The sequence below is a fragment of the Mixophyes fleayi genome, chromosome 3 (assembly GCF_038048845.1).
Source record: "Mixophyes fleayi isolate aMixFle1 chromosome 3, aMixFle1.hap1, whole genome shotgun sequence".
Taxonomy (NCBI): Eukaryota; Metazoa; Chordata; class Amphibia; order Anura; family Limnodynastidae; genus Mixophyes; species Mixophyes fleayi.
The window spans coordinates 100,133,876-100,157,102 of record NC_134404.1 but is presented as its reverse complement, the minus strand read 5'-3'; the positions used below and the strand labels follow the sequence as shown (position 1 = coordinate 100,157,102).

Below are 23,227 nucleotides of genomic sequence, written 5' to 3'. Positions count from 1 at the left end.
AGACAGACAGAGAGGGAGACAGACAGAGAAAGACTAGGGTCAATTTTTGATAGCAGTTAATTAACCAACCAGTATGCACCCGGAGGAAACCGGAGCAAACACAGGGAGAACATACAAACTCCACACAGATAAGGCCATGGTCGGAAATCGAACTCAAGACCCCAGTGCTGTGAGGCAGAAGTGCTAACCACTAGGCCACTGTGCTGCCCAAGATACATGAGGATATAGTGGAAAATCGTTTGCACCAGAGTGGTTATATTAGGGTTCATAATTTTTCAATGTGTTTTAAAGTGACTAAGTTTCAGAGACTTTCTCGATATTGTGATTGTATTCTTCCTGAGTTTTGAACCATTTAAATAATGCTGACATTTCTCAAACATAGAATATTTTAAGAATTGTAGTTATGGATGTGAATGACTAAATATGATTTGATAGATCTTTTTGAATGTTTAGTAATCTCATTTATTGTTTGGAACAGAGATTACATTGGCTTAGCGCTATTATCTTAATGGAAACCTGCTGCGTATGGGGTGATTGCATGGTGCACATATTTAGTTAAGTATAAACACTCCAGTTATCTCATATATATTATTCAGCTCACTAATACATAACAGTTGCTATATATCCATGTCAAATAGTGTTTTTTCTTTCTGTTTAAGACAGGTTGCAAGATATTATAACGGAAGGAGCTACATGCATACATTAGTTTTGACACAAACATGCAACCATGCCCCATTTTATAGGGAGACATTGGTCTGATATGGTATTTCTGACTATTTACTGAATTAACCAGGAGTGGGCAAATTTTAGCGGGGGAGGGAAGGGGGGCAAGATTAGGCTAAAAACCCAATTAAAAACATTTTACAGAAAAAACATGCAAGTAGCCCAGTGACCCAGGGCTAGGTAGCCCACTATGGGATCGGACCGGGGGGGCGGATGTCCCCCTGACAATTCCGCCCCTGGAATTAACCATTTATTAATTAATGTAAAAGGCTTATTGTACACATCTGTTGATTCAGTCCCTTTATAGCTGATATCACCAATGTGATCATTTAAATTACTTTAACTAAATGCACAACGTTTCTTTGATATTCATAATATAAGAAAATTGTTGGATTTTGTTAGATCTTCAAAGCTATTCATGCAGCAGGTGTGTGCAATTAAACCGTGAGGCATCCACTGCTGTGTTCCTGTAGGGGCACAGACTGGGGAGAGAAAGCTGAATACAGCTAGCGTTATAATAGAATGCACATTGTCACATGCATGTGGTACACACGTTATCTTATCTTACAGCCTCAAACAGAAATATAAAAGTGATCTATACAGTTATTTCTTACTCTGGAGAGGAAATATAATTTGGGTTACTTATACAGCCCTGTGTTTTAGCATACATTTATTTTTCCACCTCCTACATACATAGTTATACACCTACATTCTGAGATTGGTCACACTGTGCCTCATGTTAGGGGTTGTGGTGGAAAGAGTATAAACAGGACAACTTATTACCACTCTAGAAACACCTCCTTCATTAACTTTAACATTCCCATTTTTGCTCCTAAACTAAAGCTTGGTTTAGCCTAATTTAAATTCATTTTGAGAGTGAGTTGATATTGGGACTGTTTTTATTTCTTGTGTCACATACATTTTCTTTTCTTCATTACATTTGACAAATTGTGCCTAAAAATGTGGTCTCTCCTATAAAATGAGGTGGGAGGGTGCAAAAGGTGTTCCATTGTAATTATGGCCCAAAACCAACTCTCTGCCACATCAGGCGATACGTAGAATCAAATTCCTTTTGCAAGTAGAGAAAACAGCTCTACCTCCCCTCCTCCCCCCCCACCCCCATATATCACCAAGTCCCTCCCATTGGGAGATCCAAAATGTTGCTTGTTGCAGGTGATGACATTTTAACCTGCAAATCCTGTGGCCATATAAACGAGCCCAGTCACACAACAATAGGCATAGGACGCCACAAAATGGGATTTGTGCTGCAGGCCAGCGTTTTCCCCCGTTTGTAAATGGGATTTGATAAAATAATGATTGGATAAAGCAGTTTAATTTGTGGACTACTTTATTGTAATGCATAAATTATAAAGCCAAACATATTTTAGTCAATTTAACACATCCATTTATGATACATACAGCATTGGAATTTCAAATGTGTATACTGTAGTTTACTAAAATTCTATTAGCTGAATATTTTCACTATCAACGATCTCTTCCAATATTGCATAAAAATCCATTTCCTTGGCACTGCTTTCAAATAAACAGGTGACAGATTCAACATCAATTCTGGTACACTCGTTTGCAGAAAAATTATCAACAAGAAATCTGTCTTCACGTTTTAAATTTACCTCCCCCTCCAATGCAACATGGTTTTGCAAAAAGGGCAAAGTTACTCAATTTTTTTGCTTTATTTTCCTTAATGATAAAGGCCCATTGTGTTTATTGTTATGCTGTTCCGTGTGATTTTGTTGTTTTTGTTTGGGTTTTTTTTAAACGTGTTTTTCACTGCTGTAGAAAGATCATAGCTCACAATGTTCACCATGGACAACTGCTTGACATGCAGCTGTCATGGGAGTCATTGATCCCTATTGGTGTACGCTATAAACATCAGATGTAGCTTTTTAAACTCTTGAACTTCTAGTCATATTCAGATGTGACAGTGCAGCAGCCATTGTTATAGGATGAGTGATACCTATGACAGGTATTTTTCAGACACTTTCAAGCACGGTGAACATGCCACAGGCAAAGCTGAGATATAATCCGCCCCTTAAAAATTTTACATTTATATAATACTTCAGAAGAATAGCATCAAAGCAAGATAATATATTAAAAATGTAGTTTTCTAATTAAAATGGAATGTTTCATTATATTGAATGTGTATCATTCAAATATTTTGATTATAGGCTTCATTTTAAAGGAGATATAAAGCCTGCCAAAAAAGTTTTATATATGAGTGTGGAGATATATGAGGATGACAAGTATCAGTAATTATTGCTCTCAATCATTCTGAACACAAGACAAGTTTTAAATAGCAATAACCCGCTGGCAAAAAGTTTTTTTCACTAGAGTTCTGTAGATTTAAATGTCTTTTCATGTCTATTAAAACACTAGAGAAGCGTTAATACAGAATTTGGATAACAAACAAATAAAACTTTATCTGTAAGTTTTATATTATTTCAAGTTTTTATGCTCCACATAATACTGATCATATTTCTGATTTCTTCCATATATGGCCTTAAGGAGAGCTACAGCCACAGTCATAATTTACCAATAAATGTACTGTCCCATTCTCTATTTACCCGTGTCTGCTTTAAGTAAACCATTCACCAAATACACCACCTGCAGGGTCACGGCCTATAATGATGACCATCTTGTGCTATAATGATCCTCTCATCAATAACAACTTGTCTGATTCAAGCAGGTAAGAGCGGTTGTCAATGTCCATAGTGCATTACAAATCAGTGCCAGACACATGTGTTGTGCAGCTAAGCCTTCTCTCCCTTTTTGCACTGGTACCTCTGTAGAGAAGCTATAGGCTTTTAGTTTTTGTAACCTTCTGCCATATGTATGCTAGCCCATGAAATTTAAATCCTTACAGACACCAAGGGGCTTTAGGGTCCAAAGGACAAAATAGATATTAAGCTATTTAAATAGAAGAACAAAACTGACATTAGTTTGTTCTATTTATGATTTCAGTTTATGATTTTTAACACTGCAATACCACTGAAAGGCCAGTTCTGTAATAAAAATTCATATTGTTAACCAACTTGAAATGATACCATGTGGATGTTCAGGAGAGGCACCGCTCTGCTCTTCTGCTAAAGCAGAAGCCTCAGTAATGGGGCATATTCAATTACGATTCATTGTGGATTTCTGTGCGCACCCCATAGCGGTGCGCTCAGAAATCTGCGATATTGCGCTACCGCATTGACGCTTTATATGCGTAGCTGCGCGGAACTGCGATTGGGATTGAATATGCCCCAATGTGTCATAAAGAGCGCAGATTCTCTCAAATTATAATCTTTATGGTAATCATATGTGAATATAAGTGCTGCAACAAATGATCATTTCTATGACACCAGATAAAAGAAATGTCAGCAATTAGACACACAGGGCTTAATTTAGAGTCGGACCCAATGTGCGTCTAAGACTTACATGACAGAGTAGGAGTGGGAGTGTGCCGCAGCTTGGTAGGGTATTACGAGTGGCATGCAACCCCAGTTGTGTCCCAATCGTAATACCTTACCAAGCTGCGACCAGTTCCCACAGCTAGCTAACTACTTGCGCTACCTAATTCCTGCCGCACTTTTTCTGTCTTTTTTTGACGTGTGTTCCACCTGCGTCTTGATCCGACTAGGGTAGTTTTTGCAGGTAGATGTCCATAGTTTCTGAATTATTCATGATCACGCCTACATAACTCCGTGTTCCACCCTTTCCCTTGTACTGAGACGCAAGCTGTCGCAGTGTACACTTGTGTCTGAAAAGCAGACGGAACTGCAGGAAACTGTTGCTTACTGCACCTGCCCCATCAGTGGAAATGTGCAGGATGTGCCTGAAATGGACTTTGCGTCCGACTCTAAATGAGGCCCAGAATGCCACATGTAGAGTTGGATGTACATGTTTTGTTTAAAATACGCTTTTCTGTACTGCACATGCTCACCAAAAATGCCTATACATACATCCTTACGCACAATGCGACTATTTATGACTAGAGAGGTGGAATGGGGAAGGTAATGGGTAGGCAACCATGAGCAGAGTATAGTAAGGATGAGGTATACCAGGATCAAACAAACACCTAAAACAGCCATATCTGTCACAGGCGCTGGTGCAATGATGATGACAATCAGTGGCACTATCTAGCCGCATCTGATTGCATTGAAGTGGCCAGCTAGTGTTGCTGATAGCCATCATTGTGTATTGTTGTACCAGTCCTACAGTTCCCTGGATTGAAACAGCTCCTGACCTATCTGAGTTCCATTCATGTTCCACTTCCGTACTGTACCCGGCACAAGGGGACAAATGCTAAAGTCTGTATTCAGACATATGCATACGTAGTTTCGGTGTTCATGTGAGATCTGTATCTTATGCCACAAAATTGATGTGCATCCAACTGTAAATGGGCCTCAATACACACTTAATATATACTGTTTTATCTTATTTACTTTGAATAAAAGAAAACATTGCACTATAAAGCCCTTGTAGTTCTGTTTCAGTGCTCCAGATCTGTGTTGAAGAGTACTGAAGCAGTGATAAACTGTTGGTGCGAAAGGAAGTAAAAGAAAAATGTAATTTAATATAAACCACAAAAACCCAGTCCTCAGTAACATCATCACATGGGTGGGTAGGTCACAGATCAGCACAATCGTTTCCTGAATATATTTGTGCTGCTGTGAACATTCCCATGATTTCATTGGCTTCAGTGTGTTCAGTATTTGCCCACTATTAAACTGGGGTGAAAAGGAAAATATGAAAATGGTAACAGTGCTCTGACTGTAGTAAATCACCTTAATATGAGATTTGGGTATGAACATGGGCAGTCCCTTAAAACCAGGGACACCATGGGGATATGCAATAATTCTACCAATTATCTCACATTCACCAACATGATAGGAATTGTATTTCCCGTAGATAAAATTGGCACAATGTATATACAGATGGAATGTCAGAATCGGAAGATACACCTATCTGTGTGAACACTTCAGATAAATACTGTTTGTACATACTTTCAGGGAAGGGAAGCAGAGAGGGTTACCGAGCTGACATTTTTTTCCATGTCTGCAATATCGTTTGATCTTCAAACTTGGCTTTTTATCAGCAGAGGTCACCGCTTCCAATACACCGCCTCTGCTGTAGCTGGCATATATAAGAAAAGAATAATATATACATTGGTTTACTAGAAAGTTATGTGACTGTGCTGTAAGTGCAGCTGACGTCTTAATGACCAGTGTGACAGAAGCCAGCAGATGCTCCACACTGAGGGCTCCCAATTTACTGGCAGCCGCTTCTTGCAGCACAACTGATCATTTCTGTCCCTCCTCGCTTGCAGTGTTCCTGCTTGTGGTGGAATGTACCATGTGCGCACTGCAGTGCGGGGGGAGTCTTGTGTTGTTGTTATCTATCAGCTTCCAAATCTAGTAAATAATCCCGGAAATACAGTAAGAGTGACAGCACTCGGGACTAACACCGCAAGATCTGGTGCAGACAATTCATTCACGTGTGCTAGCGGGAGGAAGGCTGTATGGGATAAAGCGAGCTCCCCTATTTGCGTGCAATGAGGAGTCCGGTGTGGGGGAGACACACTGAACAGCCGGTGTCTGCACCTTTTGACAGCTCTGCAAGGTGCTGAAGGGACAGGAGTTGTCCGGACTGGGGCTGCTCCCTGCTGCACATCATCCTCCTGTACCAGAGCTGGGTGCTCCAGCTGAGGTGGAGCCACTCTGTGCCCAGACCATCACGCACCCTCTCCTGCCCATGCTGAGCTCTTCCTAACTGACTGTGCCCCTTTGTCTTAGGTGCTGCAGACCTGTACCCCCCTCCCGGGGAGGAGTTCGGGCAGGGGTCAGACTGCCATGCACTGATTCCCCTCCTCCCTCTCCTGCCATCCCCAGGACATAAATGATAGAAGATACCATGACTCTCTTGTCTCTCCTGGGTAGGATCATGCGCTACTTCTTACTCAGACCGGAGACCCTGTTCCTGCTGTGCATCAGCCTGGCACTCTGGAGCTACTTCTTCCACACAGACGAGGTGAAGACCATTGTGAAATCCAGCCGGGACGCCGTGCAAATGGTGAAGGGGAAAGTGGCAGAGATCATGCAGAATGACCGGCTCGGGGGTCTCGATGTCCTAGAGGCGGAGTTCTCCAAGACCTGGGAACTGAAGAGTAACAATGTAGCTGTATACTCCATCCAGGGCCGGAGGGACCACATGGAGGACCGCTTCGAGATCATCACTGACCTCATCAACAAGAGTCATCCTTCAATCTTTGGCATCTTTGATGGCCATGGAGGGGAGGTATGTACAACAAAGGACGTTGCACTGTCCCACTTGCTTATGGAGTAGGTCACAATGTGACAGTGCTCAGAACAGTAGGGAAGCAGCCGGTCACCTGCTGTTGTGGAACTAACAACCTACAACATGACCTGTCAGCCCAGGTGCTTGTAGTTCCACAACATGACCTGTCAGCCCAGGTGCTTGTAGTTCCACAGCATGACCTACCAGCCCAGGAGCTTGTAGTTCCACAACATGACCTCCCAGCCCAGGAGCTTGTAGTTCCACAACATGACCTCCCAGCCCAGGAGCTTGTAGTTCCACAACATGACCTCCCAGCCCAGGAGCTTGTAGTTCCACAACATGACCTCCCAGCCCAGGAGCTTGTAGTTCCACAACATGACCTGTCAGCCCAGGTGCTTGTAGTTCCACAACATGACCTCCCAGCCCAGGTGCTTGTAGTTCCACAACATGACCTCCCAGCCCAGGTGCTTGTAGTTCCACAACATGACCTGTCAGCCCAGGTGCTTGAAGTTCCCCAACATGACCTCCCAGCCCAGGTGCTTGAAGTTCCCCAACATGACCTCCCAGCCCAGGTGCTTGTAGTTCCACAACATGACCTACCAGCCCAGGAGCTTGTAGTTCCACAACATGACCTACCAGCCCAGGAGCTTGTAGTTCCACAACATGACCTGTCAGCCCAGGTGCTTGTAGTTCCACAACATGACCTACCAGCCCAGGAGCTTGTAGTTCCACAACATGACCTACCAGCCCAGGAGCTTGTAGTTCCACAACTATTACATGGGCTGCCTAACCCCTGCCGTAATGTGTCACATGGTGGCATTGGGATGATGGGAGGTTTATTTGGGCATTGGAAGGTCACATGACGCTGCAATACTATGGCACCAGAAGTTCAGGTGATGGGTATGGGCAATATAAATTTTGTGATGTTCTATGGTGCACGCTTGTGTAAGTGGTAGGGAATGGTTAAAAATGACTCTGACAGGGACTAAGCTTTTATTTAGGAATATGTTTGTAGATTCATTTTTTAAATTAATGTACATTGAGACTCTGGAAGACCTTAAAGTTTTTAATAGATGTATAACTTGTGGAAGTGTGTTTTCATCCAATGGTACATGTGCAGTAAGTACAGAATACTAACAATCTCTTCTAGCTGTCCATCCATTTCACTTTTTCTAACTGAAGGCCAGTGGCAAGTAAATTCTGGTAATTGGTTGCGGTAATATAATATTTGTCTATAAGCCCCATTTGTTTAACATCAGTATATTATTAATGTGGATGCGTACTTCATTTGTAGTCTCTTACTATGTTTGAATATGTCCATGTCTTACTTTGTGCTTTTTTTTTAAATTGTTACAGACAAATGTTCTATTAACAGTAATGATATTATTGTCATAAAATGATGGTACTAGACAAAGTAAGAGCTTTATTATGTGTTGTTTGATGTGAGTATTTACTATATAAATGACCACAGAGTCATATCATTCTGCAGTAGTCTTAAAATACAAATAACATTTATAACTTTGTTACCACTTCTATATTTATATAAACTGCAAATTATATACAGTTTAGTACCAGACTTATTTTTGCTTAAAAAAATATATGACACCAACAGACTATAGCACTGTTTATATGTGTATGTTATCTCCAAATGAATGCAGTAGGCTATATTCATTTTTTAGTTTATCATAACACTAACCCAATTGCCATAACATCCTAGTGGTACTGTGGTGCTTAGTGTGGCGTTCTTGGGGACTCTTTAGCTACAAAACAAAAACAGTTTATCTTGAAATGTAATGGTTTTATTTTTTTTAATGTGAACTTATTTAGTTGTGTTTGATTATATTTCTTAAATGTGGGGGTCCATCTAAAAAGGTATCTAAAAATGACATATTAATATATATTACTATTAAAACTGCATTCTCAAAATAATAACTAGACAGAATCTTTAGGCTTAGTTTCTCTGCATCCTAAGATTTTTCACATAAAAGACTGCATTGTGTGGGTATATAATATGTCTCTGTTTATTACATTTGCTAAATGTATCAGGAAGAACGCCTCTCCAATGTACTTAAATATGAAAATGACCTTCTTAAACAATAAGCTAAACATCTTTGTCTGAACCTGGCATATTAAAATCGTTATGCTCTGCGAACTGACAGGATAGACTGGTGACTAAATCTGTCATTTCTTGGGAGATTTTGGTGATTCTGATGAGCCATTAACAATGCATGATTGTTTACCAGTTTTACAGACAGACCAAGTTATTTAAAACAGTGACCCACAAAAATTACAAGTGGAACATTTTTATAGAAAGATAGAAGACCTTCTGTTTGTCACCAGATACAAAAAGATATGACAGTGCTGGCCAGTTGTCTGTTTGGGATTGTATATATTACTTTGAGAACATGGAATTCCAACAGCAAAGAACATTATATTTAACCCTGCATGCTCTAAGTGATATTAACATTAAACTCTGAAACGTACATGATCTGTATATTATTTTCAACCAGATTGCTGATTTTTATCATTTGAGAACCATTTTTAGGGACACTTGGATACTCTTCAATGTTTCTCGACACTAACATGGCATTCTCGTCCATGCTAATGTGGATTGAACACTAACCACCAAAAGAGGGCAGTACAGATGGTAAGGGAAATGAGGGTAGGTGATAAAAAAAAGTGTGGCTGTATTTTGCGTACATGGGGCTGATGCTGTATATAGGGGGCATAGCACATTAAGTTCATCCTGGCAAAGTTGCTTTGTTGGGCATGAGGCTGAGACTCTGGGCATATAGCTGTATATGACACAGCTATTTAGGCTCAGACGTTTATATGGTAGACATGAGACTGGTGACATGTGATGTGCATGGGGCTGGTGTACATTAGGCTACCATGTAGTCAGAGGACTTGAATAGTTGTTATGGAGCTTGTCATAATTCCACATTCGTAGGTAGAAATAGCTTCCAGAGATCATGCTCAGTAGGTATTCCTGTATTTCACCTGTCTCTAACTGCCTCTGATGAGTGTTGATTGTTAACCTTTAAATAGGGTTTTTTTTGTGTTTTCACAGCCTTAGGCAGTCACTGTGTGTGATGTTACCTGATTTATTTCCTGGTAACTGGAACTTTTTCTAAACTCTTATTTTGTTGGTTGCTGGAATCCCTGATCTTGGCTTGGCTTGGCTTGTCTTTGATATTTGGAGCTAGTATACTGTACACATGATTCTAATGGTGGGCATGGAACTGTGGGCATCAGGAGGCTGCCTTGTGGGCATAGTACTTGAATGGTTTACATGGAGCTGTGGGCATATGGCTCCTAATCTTGGCACAGGGTTATATGTGATGGGCACATGATTATGATGGTTATGAGGCTGTTAATCAGAGGACAAGGCTGTTATAGCTGGTATAAGACTGTAGCGGGAGTGAGGCAGTTATGTTGGGTACAGGGTTGTACATGGAAGTGTGCCTAGTGACTGAGTGTTACGCCCCTTGGGCACAGGGATTTTATGGGGGGCATGTTATTGTATCTGGTAGGCATTAGGCTTTTATGCTAGATATAGAACTGTAATTGAAAGGTATCAGTTTGCTGCATAATGTATTTTTGCTTTACTGCACACATTATTTATTTTTGGCAATGCTTAGCATTGTGCAGTAAGTATATCCTTTACCATATTATTATGTATATTATTTAGTTATTTTTTGACTGCAATGTGCACCATGCTATGCATATTCTGTGTATCCATGTTCACAGAACATTTACCTTTTTGCTTACGCCATGCTCTTTATACTATCTAGCCCTCCACTATGTAGGTCCCAAAAAATCTGGTACTCCATCCCTAAGCAGTTGGACAGCACTGCTCTAAAAAGACTTAGGGGTAAATTTATCAAGCTGAGAGTTTACGGTGGATTGAAAAGTGAGATGTTGCCTATAGCAACCAATCAGATTCTAGCTGTCATTATTTAGTACATTCTACAAAATGATAGCTAGAATCTGATTGGTTGCTATAGGCAACATCTCCACTTTTCAAACACGCTGGAAACTCGCAGCTTGATCATTTTACCTCATAGAAGGCTAGAAACCACAGTCCTAATGCAGTTATACTTAAATAAAGCTTAATTGTTTACAGTTTACAGACATATATGGACAATTATCATCCAACATACAGGACAAGATAGTTGGTACTGAGCAAAACATAATAAAACAATTTTCAGAGACATATGTTTGAAAATTCAGACTTTAGGGACATGTGTGAAATATAAGCAGGTACTTTGTACATACCTTTCAAAATCAACATCAAGAATCAGAGAGCGAGTCTTTCTGATTTGCAGTCAAAATAGATATATTACAGCCTATGACTGCAATCTAAAAAATGTAGTAATCAGTAATGTTCATGTAGAAATAATGAATCCCAGGGGCAGGCTGGGCTGGGGGACATAAGCCCCCAGCCCGGCCCGTAGTGGCTACCTTGGGCTGGGTCACTGGGCTACCTGTAATTTCTTCCTTTAAAGTGTTCCTAATAGGCTGCTGAGTCGAGTCTTCCCCCTGGGCTAAAATTTGCCAGCCCTCCCCTGATGTATCCATTTTAATATTTTATTCTGGCATTTGGAGAGTAAACATAGGTGATTCCTCTATACAATGTTTACTCTTCACACAAGCACATTAGGATGACACCGATGTAATGTAGAAGGAACCAGTCAGGCAAATATTTAAGCCCGCAGGATCTTTAAAGGAGCCGTTGAAGATGTACAGTACATCCCTTGGCATCAATAGAAACGTTAGGTGCCAACAGTTATTTTTTAGGTGCATTGTCTCCTGGGATCTGTTCCGTCCTGAGATAGCTTACCATTGGCTTAATGGTTCATGGGAAGGTCTGAAGGAGAAAACGTTGGGCATTAGTTGCCCTGTGTTGATTTCTCTCCATTATATGATTGCTCATACTTTTGTGGTGCTTGGAAAACCACATCTTATTTTACCAAGTGATTTCATTTTGGATATTGCTTATCATAGAGAAAGCTGCAAAGCCCTTCATTGATTTATATTTTGCTGTTGTACTTTGGCACAAGTGCTCTAAATTTCCTTCAGCTGCTGCAAGAGATCAGTCTAGATGCTTTCCTGGAAAACAGGAGGACATGGCTTTGTAAGTAATGGAGAAGTTATTGTAGTTATCTCAAACATTTCCACAAACGATGTGCAAAATCTGTACAGCACAACCACCTTGAACTAAATATAATAGGTCATTTGTTTGGCATGATATGATTGGCATCTGTGTCCCTATGAATATGTTTTCTAGGTTAACAGTATTTATTATTATTATTATTATTATTATTATTGTAATTGGATCTTGTTAATTATGTGGGTGCCACTTGATATAGACTCCGCCCACCTGCTATTTCAGGTATTTGGTTACTTTAAGTGGATAGGCTGAGTACACAACTAACCCCGACGCTGGTGTTTGACAACCCCCATCCCCAGGAGAGTCCTGTCATGCCTCTGGTTGCCACCTGTCTAACAAGATGTGCAGAGGAGTACAGGGATGGGGATAGGGAGAGTAGTCACATAGGTCATACTTACCTACTCTCGGAAACTTGTTTCCGGGAGAGGGGCGTGACTAGGGGGCGGGGCACGGTCAAACGCAGCATTTTAGCCCCGACCCCCGCAACGGAAATGACGGTTTTTCGTGGAGGCAGGACCAAAATGGCGCTTTTTACTGAGAATCACGTCCAATGACACGATTCTTGGTGAATCGCGCCATTTTAACAACTGAATTCCGGAATGCGGGAGAAATGCCAACTCTCGCGGGAGCCCGGGAGTCTTCCGGGCAAGTTGGCAAGTTTGACATAGGTCACACGGCAGCATCCTGCACAGTTCATCCTCTGAGTCAAGCGTTGTCTGTTTCAAGTGCGGCAGCACCAATATATTTAACTAGTACCTTTTTTATCTGTTAATATAATTATAATATAATTATAATTTATACAAGGTGACATTCAGTTTAGACTTTAAATGTAAAATGTGTAAATTGGATTTATCTTCACAATAAGTTTCTCTAAATAGATAGTCTTATTTATTTGCATACAAATAAGTGAGTGGGAGCTTGAATATTGCTTCATAAACAGAGTTAAAAGAAAATACTACTCAGCGCTCCTTAGTGGGCAGGTATCCTGCAATTGGTGCTTGTTTTACTGTTTCAATCAATAACTTTTGATGAAATCATCTCTGAGCACATCCTATTATACATGAAAATTGCTGTCTCTGCTTATTAACAGCACTTGCTCCCCACAGTTTAATGCTATTTAAAGAAAGTGCCGTACGAAGAAGCTCAGATAGCTCAGAATAGACATATACAAATATCCATTTGCTTTGGATAGTGCTTTTCCTATAGCTACATTGTTGTAATAATGATCAATTAGTCTAATAAAAGTCAGAGATGAACCCAGTTTAACTTCGGTATATACATATTATAATTTAAATCCTGTTCTTAAAAAAAAGGTTAAAACTGCATTACAATCTCTGCAAAATATTTTTTATAATTTTTACACTAAGGTGACCCTTCTCTAGCCAAGGCCCCACACAAGCTGCTTTGTGTACACATTTTGCACGCCGTCCCTCTCACAGCCCCGCCTTTTTGAGCTGGAGGTCCAATCTCAAGCCGCAATCTAGCAATTGTGGCTTGTGATTGGTGTTCCCTTTCACACCCCTAACGCTGCCATTTAAAGTTCATTAGCTTAAATGATTTGCTTGTTCTATATTAGGTGCACCTTAGTAAAATAGTTTACATAGTTGGTAGTGCAGCTTTAATTTTTTTCGAAGGCATTAGTGGGCAACCTGATTCAACCTTCAAAGCGGCCGCACATTACCTTCCATCTCAGTAATAAGTTAAAACGATACATGTAATCAAAGAAAGAGACACCTATCTGTAATACCATATCAGCTGGCATTTTAAACAAGCTATAACAGAGAAATTTGACCATAAAATAGGAAGGAGTGCGGGTGGAGGCCAAAGGTGAAGACTCGGAGGGCCCCCTGTTGGCCATCACTGTTTTAAGGTATAGTACTAAATTTATAGCTTATTTATAGCACTCCTCCACCAGGCCAGTGGAATGGATAAGTCCTGAGAAAGACTATTTAAAGTTCATTGCATCTTTCTTAGTTTATCCTTTTCATTTTGAAATGTTTTTACACTACCATACACATTGGATAATAGTCATACTTGTGATTTTGTACTATTGATTTTCTCTGTAACTATCTTTACTGTCATGTTTGTAACAGTAGTGTTGTGTAGGGAGAATGTAGCTCAATGTTTTTAAAAGGTCGGTATTTGTGGTATAAATATGCTACAGGCATTAGAGGAAGTTCTTTGTTGAATTTAAGTTCTCGTCTTTGAAAATTCCATTTGCAAAGTTCATCTTACAATGTTGCAACCTTAAGTAGGATATGTCATAATGAACGGCTCATTTAATGTTCCTGCAGGGAGTGAAATCTTTTGTGCTGTAGGCCAATAAGAGTTTTGATGTAAATATATCCAAAAATCATTAAATGACATTACAGCATAATGATAATACTTAATATCCTCATTTATTTTTCATGTATATGATATAATCTATGCGAATTGCATTTGATTCTTGTAGAGTTCCAGCTATTTTATCAACATGGTGTAAACTAAATCAAGGAGGGGAGAAATACCTCTACCTAAAGGACCCCGAAAAGTTTTACATTAAATCAAACAATGAAATTAGTCAAAGCGAAGATAGTAAAATTACGGCATAGGGTTACCCTAGTGTTGTCAACATATGCGGCAATACCTTCAGTAATGTTGGCAAATGACACAATATTAGTCTGTATGGTCCCAAAACAACTCCCAGGTCCGATAATAATGTAAACGACTAGATCTTGTCCAGTTTGGCTACTTGTATGTATGGCCAAATTGACCTTGGTGCCGAGAAGCAGAATCATAGTATGTGTGACCGGCATAAGACTGTACCCTAGGACTATCCTCATTTGTAAGCTCTGATTCTGTAAGCAGGATAGGTACCACCCATTAATAGCATTCCATGCTAAGACACGCTCATTAATCATCATCATCATCATCATCATTTATTTATATAGCGCCAACATATTCCGTAGCGCTTTACAATTGGGGACAAACATAATAAACTAATAAACAAACTGGGTAAAACAGACAAAGTGGTGAGAAGGCCCTGCTCGCAAGCTTACAATCTATGGGACAATGGGAGATTGACACTTGAGGTTAAGTCTACATTTTGCATTTTGGCCCAGCCAGACTGCAAAGGTAAAAGTGACTCATAAGCTAAATGAACCCGTCACACAACAATGTTGGTCAGGGGGCAGCCGTCCCGCGTGAAACTGTGTAACAGGCTAAAGGTAGCGAGGTTAAGAGGATGGCAGAGGAATGTTATAAGCTTGTCTGAAGAGGTAGGTTTTCAGAGAACGCTTGAAAATTGGTAGACCAGAGGAGAGTCTTACTGTGCGAGGGAGAGAATTCCATAGAGTGGGTGCAGCCCGAAAAAAGTCCTGTAACCGGGAATGGGAGGATGTAATGAGGGTGGATGAGAGACGCAGATCTTGTGCAGAATGGAGTTGCCGAGTTGGGAGATATTTTGAGACAAGAGAGGAGATGTATGTTGGTGCAGCTTTGTTGATGGCCTTGTAGGTTAGTAAAAGTATTTTATATTGGATTCGGTACAAAACAGGCAGCCAGTGTAGAGACATACAGAGTGATTCAACAGAGGAAGAACGATTTGCAAGGAAAATCAGTCTTGCAGCAGCGTGCAAAATAGATTGTAGAGGTCTAAGTCTGTTTTTGGGAAGACCAGTAAGGAGGGAATTGCAATAGTCAATGCGGGAGATGATGAGTGCATGAATTAAGGTTTTTGCAGTGTCTTGCGTGAGATATGTGCGAATTCTGGAAATGTTCTTTAGATGCATGTAGCAGGATTTAGATATAGAGTCAATGTGGGGAACAAAGGATAGGTGTGAGTCAAGGATTACACCTAGGCAGCGAGCTTGTGGGGTGGGATTTATGGTCATGTTATCAACAGAGCTAGAAATGTCAGGTATGCTCTTGTTGGCGGGTGGGAATATTATTAACTCTGTTTTAGAAAGATTAAGTTTGAGTTGGCGAGAGGACATCCAAGATGAAATGGCAGAAAGACAGTCAGTTACACGGGACAACACAGATGTCGAGAGATCAGGAGAGGATAGATAGATTTGGGTATCATCCGCATAGAGATGATACTGAAAGCCAAAGGAACTTATTAGATTTCCAAGAGAAGCGGTATAGATAGAGAACAGCAGAGGACCTAGCACTGAGCCTTGTGGTACTCCAACTGATAGGGGAAGCGGAGCAGAGTTGGCTCCAGAGAAATTAACAGTGAAAAAGCGATTAGAAAGGTAGGATGAGAACCAGGATAGAACAGTGTCTTGAAGCCCTAGGGATTGCAGCGTTTGCAGGAGAAGAGAGTGGTCAACGGTGTCAAATGCAGCTGAGAGATCCAGGAGAATTAGGAGAGAGTAATGGCGTTCAGTTTTAGCAGTGATCAGATCATTGACAACCTTGGTCAAAGCAGTCTCTGCGGAGTGTTGAGAACGAAAGCCAGAATGAAGAGGATCCAACAGGTTGTTAGCGGAAAGAGGCGAGTGTAGGCAAGTCTCTCTAGAAGCTTGGAGGAGCACGGCAGCTGAGAGATGGGACGGTAATTTGATAGAGAGTTTGGGTCGGAATCTTGTTTTTTTAGAATAGGAGTAATCACTGCATGCTTGTATAGTGATGGAAAGATGCCAGTAGAGAGCGAGAGATTACAGATTTGAGTTAGAGGTGAAATGAGCACAGAAGACAGGGATCTACCAATTTGCGAGGGAATAGGATCAAGAGGACAGGAGGTAGAGTAGGAAGATAAGAAGAGCGTAGAAATTTCCTCTTCATTTGTGGGGTCAAATGAAGAGAGGGTGTCAGAGGGTAGTGGGAAGGAATTGAGCTGATTGCTTGTCAAGGAAGAGGAAACCATTTCTAGTCTGATCTTGTCAATCTTGTCCTTGAAGTAGGAAGCAAGATCCTGAGCACTGATAGTAGATGGAAGGTTCGGGGTGGGAGGATTGAGAAGATATTTAAATGTATTGAAAAGGCGTTTGGGGTTAGAAGCTTGAGCATAGATAAGAGATTGGAAGTATGTTTGTTTTGCCGTGTCCAGAGCATTTCTATAGGAGTGGTAGACAGAAGTATATGTGAAGAAGTCATTAGAGGTGCGAGATTTACTCCAGTGACGTTCTGCTTTACGGGACAGTTTTTGAAGATTTCGTGTTGCTTTAGTGTGCCACGGTTGACATCGAAGTCGACGTGTAGTATGTAGTGTCGCTGGAGCCACTTGATCAAGGGCCGTTTCTAAGGTTTGGTGAAAATGGGGTACTGCCATCTCAGGGGATGAGAATGTAGAGATAGGGGAGAGAAGGTGTTGGAGAGAGGTGGAAAATTGTTGAAGATTAATAGAATTAAGATTTCTGCGGGTATGAGGAGGCTTGGTAGAGTTAGACAGTAGAGAGGTTAGAGCAGTGGGGGTGAGTGAGTAGCTGATAAGGTGATGATCCGAGAGGGGGAAGAGTGTGTTAAGAAAATTAGAAACTGAGCATAGTCTAGAGAAAACAAGATCAAGGCAGTGGCCATCCTTATGAGTAGATGATTCAATCCACTGGGGAGACGTCAAGTGAGGAGGTTAGAGAGAGTAGTTTGGAAGCAGCTTTGGAAGGTGGGTTATCAATGGGGATGTTGAAATCACCCATGATGATGGTGAGGATGTCTGAAGATAAGAAGTGAGGGAGCCATGCAGAGAAACCCTCAATAAATTGTTGGTGTGCTCCAGGGGGACGATAGAGAGAGTGGATTAAAAATGCGAATAGCATGTACTTCAAAAGATGTGAACGTGAGTGATGGGGCGTTTGGTAGAACTGTAAATGTGCACTGTGGGGAGAGAAGTAGTCCAACCCCACCTCCTTGTCTGCCTTCAGGTCTGGAGGTGTGGATGAGATGGAGGCCACCATATGAAAGTGCTGCAGGTGAGGCAGTGTCTGATTGCATGAGCCATGTTTCTGTTATTGCCAGAAGGTTGAGGTTTCTTGAGAGGAAGAGATCATGAATGGAGGTAAGTTTGTTACAAAGAGATCGTGCATTCCAAAGGGCACATTTAAAGGGCTTTGGAAGAGAGGGGAGACAGGCGATGTGTTTGAGGTTCGCTATAGAACGGTAGTGCTCTGATGTATGTGTGTGTGAGGAGTGTGGGGGACCTGGATTAGGTGATATATCACCAGCTAATAGAAGCAGAGTGAGAGAAAGATAGGCAAGGGGATTGTAAGATGTGTGACTTTTTATTTTCTGGCGACAGGTGGAGGTTGCACTTGTTAGAGATAATAAATAGGACAGCGGTTCATGGGTGTTAACTAGAGGTGAGTGGAGTAATGCAGGTGCAATGTGGACAAATGTTTGTGTTGGTGGAGGGCTGAAAGATGACACAGTTCTAAAGATCATGCCATGAAAAGAGACCAAGAAAAGCAATTTATTCCACATTGTGATAAAAGGAGTTCAAGCCAAAAAGTTAGGTGATTTTAAAGAATTACCTCTTTGCAGTGTTCCATATAGAAAAACACGTAATGCAGAAATAGGCTGTGGCAGATGTAGCTTATTGCTGGAAGTAAAATGTAGTCCAATGTTTGTCCATCTGTGTTGTCTAACTGTGCATTTTCGTCCACTTTGATTTCTACACTAAGTGGGATTTTCTCACACACACGTCTATCCCCACATACGTCACCCCATAGACTGAGGGTCCCTTCTTTTTAGAATTTCAGTTACAATATATATCTGCAAAGCAAAATAACTTGATGTATCAAGGTGACAAGGTGCGACAGCTGACGTTTGAACTAGTTTTGAAGGTTTGTCTCAGGAGACTAATTTACAGATGATATCACAAACAGCCTTCGTACCTGTTCCTAAGCCACTGTGTGTGGATTTTGGCTGGATCATGACTTTTGAGAAACAGAGATTTCTTTTTGCCCTGTAATACCGGTTAGCCATGTAATACCATTTTAGAGGTGGCATCATCCACTGGTGATGCATTCCAAAAATCATGTTTGTTGAGAGATTTGTGCAAGAGGTTGGGTCCTACCAGAAAAGGGAAGTACCAGTTGGGAATTTTGTAAGGTAGGCTATGTACCCTCTATATTCAAAGGAATACTTCTCAGACTAGGAGCATATTACACAATATGGTACATTTAAAATCTGTAGACAAATTTATATGATACTCAAAAAAAAAAAAATACTGGTTCTGTTATGGGGCCTCTTGAATTTCTTAGTCTACACACATACAATTGAGTATTTTGTCTCAGTTGAAAGTTCATTACATAAGTTCTGACTTCAATCCTGCAAAATAATTTAGTTCTGTCTGTAAGATAACTGGCAGCAATTCTTTCACCAGCTTCATCTGTTTTTTGGGCTTCCACTAAAGATGCAGCTGGGTTTTATTGGTCATTTGATGAGTCTTGTAATTCAGCCTAGATCACGTAGATTTACACTATATCAAAGGCGACATTTGTCTCCATCTACTTGATTTGGTTTCATCTGCATGAAGTGATAATGTAATAGAACTTTCACTCCAACAGATGTATATGTCTTGTGTTCAACCTCCCTACTAAGTGAGACTCTGACACTCCATTCCAGCAAATAGTGGTAGACTTTATATTACAAATCCAATCTTCTAAAGAAGTCAGAAAAGTATTTTCGACACATCACTATCATCCATTTTCAGTTTTTACCATCACATTTAAATTGTGATTTTTATATTATTTTAGAGCTGACATTTATGCATTTTTGTTATACATTTTCTCCTAACATACGGGACTAGGTTTGTTACAGAGTGAAATGAAAATATTAAGCTTTTTTTGGAAATTGCAAGATGTGCAACAAAATTGTGCTAAAATGCCTTCTGACAATTGTAATAGTTTGTTGATGTCAGAGTACAAAGTTATGAAAGACCGATGGTTATGTAAAAATATCTGCAGAAAACCTGCTTGTGTGCACCAGGGGCCTGATTCATTAAGGATCTTAAATGAAGAGGTATCTTATTTCAGTCTCCTGGACAAAACCATGTTACAATGCAAGGGGTGCAAACTAGTTTTCTGTTTTGCACATAAGTTAAATACTGACTGTTTTTTCATGTAGCACACAAATATCAACTTTAAATTTCAGTGTACAAATAAGCTATCAAGTATTTGTGTGTTACATGAAAAAAACAGTCAGTATTTAACTTATGTGCAAAACAGAAAACTAGTTTGTACCCCTTGCATTGTAACATGGTTTTGTCCAGGAGACTGAAATAAGATACCTCTTCATTTAAGATCCTTAATGAATCAGGCCCCAGCTTATTAAATAAAGCCAAACACTCTTTTATTTCAATGTATTTTTATTCTTTGTAATTATTCTGCATTCTAAATAAATAGGCAGTTAGTAAAGATATGATAGAAGGGGCAGGGATTTTATAAATGAGTTTCATGGCTCTCATGTAGCCTGAACTGACAGCAAGCAAATGTCACTGGCCCGTGGAAAATTAACTCCACAGGCTTCACTACCCAAACTTCTTTTATACCAGTTCACTCACCGAATCAGTTTGTTCTTTAATATCCACTTTGATTTATTCAAATGTACGGCACATCTCATAATCCATGTAAATGCAAAAAAATCTCGGTTCATTGAAATATACTGCTCCTAAACACAAGACCACTGTGTCTTGTCAAGGTCATATTTACCCCACTGAGGTTGAGTAGGGAATGTCTGGGCCTTCTTATTGCCCCTGTAAGTCTCTTGTTGAAAGCATTTGGGTTTATTGGGGGGCAGAGATTAGGTGGGGCTTTGTTTTGTTCTGATTTAGCATATATAAATGTTGGTTGGTAAGCATTACCCTAATTCACAAACATCCAATGAAGTGTTATGTACCCAACAGAGAATAGTGTCTGGACAGTGTCCTTAATAAATGCGAAAGTCGCATTTACCCTGTCAGCCATAATTAAACACAAAATACATTTAATTAAATTAAGTGAATTTAAATTAAATGCAGACATCTGTTATATTTCCCTTTTTAAAATCCTTTCCTGCAGCAGTCCAGATTGAAATATAAATTAAGCCATGCAAATAGACGGCATAGATCGAAACCACTGAATTAATACTGGAGAGGTGAATCTGCAAACATCCCGTTATCATCATCCTCATCGCGTCTTGTTGCACCAGCCCTCCAGCACCTGCAACAGATACGGCTTCTGGCGCTTCCTGACTGGTGTATATTTGCATGCATGCAGATCTACTGGAGTAGTAATTATACAGTATGCGGCCTACACTTGCCCACCCTTCCCCTCTATGCCTCTCCTGTTGAAACCAAATCTGCATACAAACATATACGTACACAGTTTTGCTTCACATGCGCAGTACGGAAATGCACATTTTATGCTATTAAAGCAGACAAAGGTCCAACATAGACCCTATGGGGTATATTTACTAACCTGCGGCTTTGAAAAATTGAAGATGTTGCCTATAGCAACCAATCAGATTCTAGCTGTCATTTTGTAGAAAGTACTAAACAAATGATAACTAGAATCTGATTGGTTGCTATAGGCAACATCTCCACCTTTTTCAAACCCGCAGTTTAGTAAATCTAGCCCTATGTGTTTGGAAGACAAGCCGCCAAGTAGGCGCCAAGTTTGCCTTTTATAAAGGTATGGGACCTGTCATCCAGAATGCTTGATAATTAAGCTGTGTATACACACGTTGGCGGCCAGATATTAGCATAGCTGGAAGATGATTGCATTCACAGTCAGATGTGATCATTGTCCGTTTAAATTTGATGTTCTTCCCAAACATACACAACGTGACTAGTAACCATTTAGATCTAAATCTGACTAATTTGCCATCAAAATCACAGCGTGTATTGCTGTCCTGGGTAACTAGGTAAAGCATGTTCTATGGCCATTTTAGTGACTTTTCCAGTGTGCTAAACTGTCCTTGTTCTGTCCTTTTATTTATTTTTTCTTCTTTACGGTTTTTGATCCTGTACCTATACGTAAGTGCATATCAAGTACCACTATACCTATAAATCATTTTTGCCTACTCTGGAATATCCAGGAGACTCCAGAAGATCCCAAAGTGAAGTGGATGGGACAGGGGCATCAATGATGCAATTTGCGGAGAATTGCATCATTTTGGCTCTGTGGTGCGATGAGGAAATTGTACATTTCACTGGGTCAAAATAACATGATTTCTGGAGCCATGACCCCTTGCACGTTCCACTTGACCTCACCTCTGGGATTTCCCGGTGGGGAGGTTTTAATGTTTGCAAGTATGCTAACTGAGTACCCTCTTATGTCTGTAAATGTTCCAGTAGAAACCCCACAGTGATATTTGTGTACTTTTGTTTAAAAATACAGATAATTGTTATAATTAACTGGATCAAGTGCTTCTTGAACTTGTCTGACGTACATATTGAGACACATGACCACAAGCTGGGGAAATATGATATTTTGGAAATGTACTGAACTGTGTCTTTGTTATATACCAGTATTTATTACCATAGTACTGTTGGAAAAAAACACGCTTTTGGATTCTTACATATATTTATATTAAAGTCAAAAGTGGTATGTTGTGGAACGCATCTTGAAGTGAGCTAAAAATAGGGATTATCCATCCCTGTGAGGAACACAATGACAATATTCACAATGCTTCTATCAAGTGGCTGATATACCAAAAATAGAACAAGCAGCATTTACAGTTCATCAAATCCTTCATAAGTATAGAGTGATTAAAGTCTTTCTGGGTTTTTCATACGATATATAACATGCCTTTTAAAACGCTGATATGTATGTTCTCTATGTTCTCTTGATATTAGCCAAGAGAGCTGTATAAAGATTTATCTATAAATAGTGCAATCTAGTTTTGCTCCATGATTAAGGTCCCTTCTGTATGCTTGGAATTCGCATTTTCCACTCTATTATGCCGTGGTCACAGTGGAAATTTAGAAGTGGGGCTATAAAAAATGTAAATAAATGGAATTTTGTTAGTTTTACAATGAAGGCAGTAGTAGAAGTGGTGGTATGGCTTACCATTGTATACACCCACACTTCGACCACTGCTATTATTAAATTGGTATGTTTTTTTGTTTTCTAA

General features: G+C 40.2%; 1 protein-coding gene across 1 annotated transcript in view; it reads left to right on the top strand.

Moving 5' to 3' along the window:
- The first annotated feature begins 6,096 nt into the window (after nucleotides 1-6,096).
- Nucleotides 6,097-23,227, top strand: part of PPM1L (protein phosphatase, Mg2+/Mn2+ dependent 1L) — a 180,867-nt gene continuing 163,736 nt past the window's right edge. The window contains exon 1 of the mRNA XM_075202073.1: nucleotides 6,097-7,020. Coding sequence (XP_075058174.1) covers nucleotides 6,622-7,020 — 399 coding nt within the window. The 5' untranslated portion in view covers nucleotides 6,097-6,621. The remainder of the gene's footprint in view (nucleotides 7,021-23,227) is intronic.